The sequence below is a fragment of the Xiphias gladius genome, chromosome 11, assembly GCF_016859285.1.
Source record: "Xiphias gladius isolate SHS-SW01 ecotype Sanya breed wild chromosome 11, ASM1685928v1, whole genome shotgun sequence".
NCBI classification, from domain to species: Eukaryota; Metazoa; Chordata; class Actinopteri; order Istiophoriformes; family Xiphiidae; genus Xiphias; species Xiphias gladius.
This window is the reverse complement of record NC_053410.1, coordinates 21,109,224-21,116,283: the sequence shown is the minus strand read 5'-3', so window position 1 is coordinate 21,116,283 and position 7,060 is coordinate 21,109,224. Positions and strand designations below refer to the sequence as shown.

General features: G+C 44.8%; 1 protein-coding gene across 1 annotated transcript; it reads left to right on the top strand.

Annotated features, from left to right (window-relative positions):
• The first annotated feature begins 2,154 nt into the window (after nt 1–2,154).
• emx2 (empty spiracles homeobox 2) lies at nt 2,155–6,002 on the top strand. Its single transcript, XM_040138505.1, has 3 exons — nt 2,155–2,848; nt 4,095–4,279; nt 5,823–6,002. Exons 1-3 carry the CDS (start codon nt 2,458–2,460, stop codon nt 5,988–5,990), a joined length of 744 nt encoding a protein of 247 aa, XP_039994439.1. The 5' UTR covers nt 2,155–2,457; the 3' UTR covers nt 5,991–6,002.
• Nucleotides 6,003–7,060: the final 1,058 nt, after the last annotated feature.

Genomic DNA, 7,060 nt, shown 5'->3' with positions numbered 1-7,060 from the left:
CCAGAGTAGCTGAACGTGTAGTGTCTGTATTAACCCTTTTTTAAGGACCTCAGACAAACTGAGAGTGGTGGAGGACTGTAACCCGAGGAGAGCTCAGAAAGCAGTCCTGGGTCCCAACCCTTACTGCGTCAGCTCTAACTTCCACATAGCGCAACACCAGTGCAACTAAACCACTCTCGATGTTGTTGGGGACTGGCTGTGTCTCTGCTGTCGAGGTACCCTAAAGCTCCCCTGGCCCCACTTCTGGGACCATATGTGACGCTACCGGGTTCTAGCCGCTAGAGGTCGGTAAAGCACTGCGCAGAGGACCGGGACGCCTCACCGCGCGGAAAGCCGGCAAAGCCTGCTGGTTCGCCGGCAAAGCCTGGTGGTTCGCCACCACGTCCAGCAGTTAGCTCATTGTAAAACTCCAGAAAATGTCTATTAAATGTCTATTGGCAAGCCGTTATCATGTTGTTGGGGTTGTAAAGTTAGGAAAAAAAAAAAAAAAACAACCCTGACCCAAGCAGAACTTCGTGCATGGAAAATGTTTGTCCCAACTACAAATGGCGTTGAATTTAACTGCCCTGGCCCGAATCATAGCTACGATGTACTATAATAATAATAATAATAATAATAATAATAATAATAATAATAATGATGATGATGTATCTCGTGGTTAAGACACTGACTGATGTTTATTAGATGATATTACAAAATAAAAGGCTACACCTTATGACCTGATTAAATAAGTTCAAATAAAACTGCTGTGATTCCTCAGAGTCTTGACAATAACTGAAGTGTGATCTGAATTCAGACATTTCTAAAATGTCAAACCGGGCGTGCTGTGTGTTGTTCAGCTGTTGATGCTCTGACAGCTTCGCCGACCTGTTCCAGCGTTTGGTCTCTATTTTATTCCGGAGGGCCTCGACCTGCCGCCAAATAAAGCCAAAAGTGGACCCTGACAGATGTAGAGCCCGGGTTACAAGTCAGCGACGGAAATAATAATAATAATATTATTATTATTAATAATAATAATAATTAATATTAATAAATCTTGCGTTGAAATTGATATTTTGAGTATTCCAATCTATCGTCTATTACGACCTTATTTTCCCCTAAAAGGCAAATTCAATTTCCAGGCATCTGAAGCCATCATCGCCGTATAAGAGCTATTCCCTCGAAACCAAAGCAGCAAACAAAAATATAAATAAATAAATAAATAATCCTTGAAAGAAAGTGATGGGTGGGCAGCCCAGTTTCAGAGGTGCATCTCTTCATTTCTAACCCGCCTCATGACGGTGAGTCGGCGGGTTGTTAGTGTGTGTTAGCCCGCTTCTGTACACGGGCCCTCGGTGCGCGGCCCCGGCCGCGGCCCCCCGGTCCACACGCGCAAGGGCGGGGGGGGCGCTAAACACCTGAGCACTCGGCCTGGAGTCAACTCTGACACACAGCGACTCGTCGGTGCGGAGCTGCGAGTGGACGCCGAGGACCGTGCCGGTCTTCCGGCCGCGTCCTGCGCAGTTGACTGAAAGCTCGAAACCCCGGCTCCAGCTTGTTTGTGTCTCCGCTGTCTCCCAGACATCCCAGACTCCCGGCAGCGCGGAGTGTGAGCCTCATCCTAATGGAGCCTGGGTGACAGATGAGAGCGGGCAGGGGCGAAACAAGAACACTTTCCCTACAGAAGCCCAGTCAGAAAAAAAAAAACCCCAAATCAGGAGCAAGACTGGGAAATAAGTGAAGGCCGTCAGATAGCGCAGCTGTAATCTGGTGCAAAATAGTAGCCTCGGAAACAGACTTTAATAGAGCTGATTTGATGTTTGCGCAACATTGTTGTGCGTAATTAAAAATAATCACTTGCTGGTTCTAACACCACACACCCCCCCACCCTCAATCAAATCAGTTTGGTCCTGTCATAGGCTTTAAATGCAAATAAGCAGGCTACCTTGAGCTTTACCTACTGGTTCGGTTAGGTGTGTTAAATGTCCGGGAGATCTGTGCGCGTGTGTGTGTGTGTGTGTGCGAGCGAGTGAGCGCGCGCGCGCGCGCGGGGGGCTCCTCTCTGGACGAATCCGTTCCGTGTTGCGCGTTCGAGTCCGCCTCTCCGCGCCCCTGCTTCCCATTGACGCACTTTTTAAGCGTCTTCCCCTTCTCCACCTTAAGGCGAGCAGCAGCGGCAGCGACCAATCACCATGCCATTACAGCTTTCAGAGGAAGCTGTTTATGGGACTGCAGCGCTAATTAGGCTCATGAACTAACAAATCTGCCTGCACGAACCCGGCGAGGAAAACGATCACATCCATGGATTAGTCTGGGAGTAGCCGAGCACTTTTTATTTTGGCTTTCTCGGCACTGCCGCCTTTTCCGAACTTATTTACTGCGCAGAAACTTTCCCCCTTTCTTGGGTGTGGAGTATTTTTTAAGCGAGAGCGCCTACGACGACTTTAACTTAAACTGGGGAATCTGGACTATCAGACCATGTTTCAACCTACACCCAAGAGGTGTTTTACTATAGAATCTTTAGTGGCGAAGGATAATCCTGTACCGGCGTCCCGCTCCGAGGAGCCCATCAGGCCAGCGGCTCTCAGCTATGCAAACTCCGGCCAGATGAACCCCTTTCTGAACGGCTTTCACTCCGGCGGCAGGGGCGTCTACTCTAACCCGGACTTGGTGTTCGCCGAGGCGGTCTCTCATCCGCCAAACTCCGCCGTCCCGGTGCATCCGGTGGCCCCGCCGCACGCCCTGGCCGCTCACCCGCTTTCTTCCTCACACAGTCCGCACCCTCTTTTTGCCAGCCAGCAAAGGGACCCCTCAACTTTCTACCCCTGGTTATTACACAGATATAGGTACTTGGGTCACAGATTTCAAGGTAAGTGATCAAAGTGCTGCGTTGGGCTCACTTTTACGCACGAAACGCGCCGAGCGGCCGGAGAGTGAGGGCAGATTTTCTCTCGCTCCATCCGTGCAGGGAGCAGGCTGGAGATGGGATTCAAAACGTGTGAAGCCGTAGCCGAGCGGTTTTAAAGCCTCTCAATTCCAGTCCTCAGGCCAAAACAGACGCTCACTCAAAGGCTTATTTCGCTTAAAAATCGACTCTGTGATGAGCGTCAGTAGAAAAACCCTCGGTAAGGAAATAATTGAATAATAGTTACCTTGGCGTCTGTGGCCGTCTGCTGCTTGAAGTGTCTGTGCAGGGCTAAGAAAAAAATAAATAAAAATAAATAAATAAAAAAGACCACTAGCAATTTTGACATGTTTGTACACTGTTGGTCTGCAGGTTATTTATAGCATATGATCTACATTCACGCCTAAGAATGAAAAGAATGTATCTCGCTGCTCTGCAGCTCGGTTTGATGAGGCTTATTTAACAGTTGAACTGCTAAGATGCATTTTTTTTGTTGTTGTTGTTGTTGTAAAGGGGGGAAATATGAAACAATGTGGATGGTTAACTGAGTAGCCTATTGCTAATTTTCCGAGGCTGACATGAGGCACTTTTGGGGTCATTTAAATTGTATTATTTAAACTGAGTTGCCCTGCGAGGTGTCCAGACTCTTAGAGAATTCGTATATCGTTTCTGCTTCTGGTTGCTGATTTTATGGTATTTAATTCTTATCATTCTGTTTTTTTCCCTGACAAATTAAAGCTAAATTATCATATTTTACAGGAACGGATTCTAAATTAATTTCTAAAGTGGGTGGTTTGGCTGCTGATTATTGAAACGTATTCGTGCTGTTTGCCTTTTACCTGCGATTGTGTTTACAAAGGCTGTTTTCTGAGCTAATTTCGTTAGGCCCAGGATTATGGCTCCGCTTTGTTATGATTCCTCTCTGTCCTTTACGCGGTGGTTTCACAAATGTTAGATGAGGAAAGTCTACAACAAACAATAATTGAAATATACACACGTTTTCGACACATGTTCTTCATTTATTGACCGATGTCCAGCTTCTCCTCAGACATTATCATTATGCCATATTTCCAGTCCTGGCCTCAGCAGACTGCTGTCTCACAGTTGTGCGCAGGCCTCCCGGTTGTTATGGGAATGTTAATATCTTCTGAGATAAAATTTAAAAAGAAAAAAAGATCCTGACAGATCCTCGTCTTCTGCTCGTTTCCAGGGAATGAAACGAGTCCAGAGAGCTTCCTTTTGCACAACGCGCTGGCCAGAAAGCCCAAAAGAATCCGGACAGCTTTTTCACCCTCGCAACTCCTGCGGCTCGAACACGCGTTTGAGAAAAACCATTACGTGGTGGGAGCAGAAAGAAAACAGCTCGCCCACAGCCTTAGCCTCACAGAAACTCAGGTAAGAAGCAACACATCTTCCCCCACACTCCACTTCACACCGTGCCTCTTCATTTCACCTGCAAGCGGCAACGATGCTCTCAGGCGAATTTATTTTTTAATTTTAAAAGCTGCTACCTTGTGTATTGTGTCATGTTTCGGCTACTAGAACAGGCCCGCTTTTACTTTATGCTCCTTCTTGCTGTTATCATAAAACGACATTTCTCACATTATGGCTGATGTAGTGGACCTTATGCTATATTTCAGTGCCTTTTCCCGAACGTGGCACCGTGCGTCCCGAGCCCTTTACAGCCAGGCTGCTCTAAAATGACCAGGGTATCCACGCGTGAGAAATAAAGAGGAGCGGCATCATTTGAGAAACAATCATTTTAAATAATCGGCCACCAAATTGTTTTCCACACACCAGGTTCCATAAATGCATGTGGTCAATGGAAGACAGGGGCTTTCTGCTGGACCAAAATCCACCGTCATTGTATAGGCCTAACCTCGTTTCAGGAGGGGTTGAATTACTTTGTTTTTTGGGGGGGGAGGGATGTTGCCTTTCAAAATGGAGGGCAAATTAACCAGTTAACCATTTTATGGGATAGGCGATACAAAGAGCGAGGCGGGTTCCCCGAATCCCCCCTGCCACATTTGAGATGCTGTTTGAGCCCATCAGCCGCTGTCTTTTGTCCGCCGCGTCTCCTCCGGACGGCGGGGCCTTTGGAGGAGCTGAAGGGAGAAATGAACCATCACCTACTTCAATTAGTCCACTGAAGGCTTATTAAATGCACCTCAGTTGCCATTTAGGAGCTAAAAAGGGGCCGCGGAGTGACAAAGCAGGAACAGACAATTTATCGATCTAGGTGCTGTTAATTCCCCACGTTCCCTTTTTCTTAGCAGAGCTGAGTCGATTCCGAGGAGTGTGTGAAAATACAGGTTAAAAATGTGACATGGACGTGATTCCTTTATTTCTTTGCCATTAATACCCCTATTGTGACAAAATCCCCTGACCTACTTTAGCGTCAAAAGTTTTTACAGAATCAGATGTTTTTGAGCCCATAAATAAAAAATACGCTTCGTTTATTCCAGCTCTTTGCTCTTACTTTATTGGCTTGATTTTATTTTTATTTTTAAAGGCATATTATGGGATGTCATGGATGATAACTTGCACCGTTTTATTTTGAAACCCGGTTGACTGACCTTTTATGCGCTGAGTTCACTCTTTGCGCACTAAATGAATATAATATGTTCGAGTAAGAATTATAATTTGAGGATTGAAATGGATGGATTCACGCTTTCCTGAGAATGTAATTGATCTCCGTTTATTGTGGCGTTTGTTTGCTCTGTGATCGTCAACTGCAGGTCACACTTTACCTCTGTATTTCCAATGCACCGCTGCCTGCTTGTATTTAGCCCTGCTATCCAAAACAATGTGTCCCTTTTACGCGTGGTTTTACGCACAGGCCAACTGCAGCTTATCTCCTGATACTGATCCAGTTTTGTTTTTTTTTCTTTTTCTTACTTTTTTTTCCTTTCTTTTTTTTTATTTTTTTACTCCTCAGGTAAAAGTGTGGTTTCAGAACCGGAGGACGAAGTTCAAGCGGCAGAAGTTGGAGGAGGAGGGCTCGGAGTCTCAGCAGAAGAAGAAAGGATCGCATCACATAAACCGGTGGAGACTGGCGACGAAACAGGCGAGCCCAGAGGAAATTGATGTCACTTCGGACGATTAAAAAAAAAAAAGAGACTATATAAGCGTCTGTTTGAAGGAGGACATGGATAAAGGATGCCATGTAGAGACAATGAGAGGGTAAAAAGCCAATGTCACATTTCAGATCTCCGGAGATCGGCAGCTGAGGGTGAGAGAAACCCGACTGGTGGCACTGCTGTCACCATGTGGGTCTGTCAGTCCAAATGACCCGGGAAAATGTGACTGACAGTGTCTCAGTCCACCTACCTGCACCCTTCCACGCACCAACCACCACCACTTCAATCCCCCATCTACCGCCACCAATTATTTTCTTCTCCAATTCATATTGGACGTTTGCACTTCAGAAGGTTTTTTTTTTTTAAAATTAAAAAAAAGAAAACGTTTCCACTCAAGATACCAAAACACCAAACTGCTTTTGTAAAACTTGAATTGCATGGTATAGTTTTTTCCTGGTAGTTGTTTTAATTTGACAAGTTTTCTCAAACCAAGAAAAAAAAAACAATTTTGTTTTTAACTCTATTTTCAAACTGAGAGATGTCGTGCTTCTTCCTTTTTACAAAGTGTGCAGTCTTTAATTAATGATTCTCGTGTAAAAGTGATTGTGAAAACATATGAAGTAGCGGTGCTGCGTTATAGTGTTTTTAAAGAAAAGAGAACAAAAAGTGAATTTCGATAAAAAAGAAACCTTTCTAAAAAGCGAATCAGACCACAGATAAAGTACTTAAAGGGGAAGGTATCAGGACATTCCTTTAACCTAAAGCTTTACCAATGTGTCGCTGTGGCCCCATGCAGCCTTCTGTCAGGACTTGACCCTCCAGTGAAAGTTGCCACGAAGGACTAAATGCAAGAATTGAGAAAAAAAACAAAACAAAACAAAACAAAACAAAACAAACAAAAAAAAACTTCAAGCACTGAGCGTATTCCATGTACAGAAATGCTAAAAGTTAATGTTTCTGTTAAACCCTCTTTTACAGAATGTAAATAATTTTTGTGTTTGTGTTAAGTTTGCTACAATTTTAACACAAAGTATACTTCCAAGAAGTATGTAATTGTCAATATTTTGTCAATAAAGTTTTATCAATATGTTGCGCG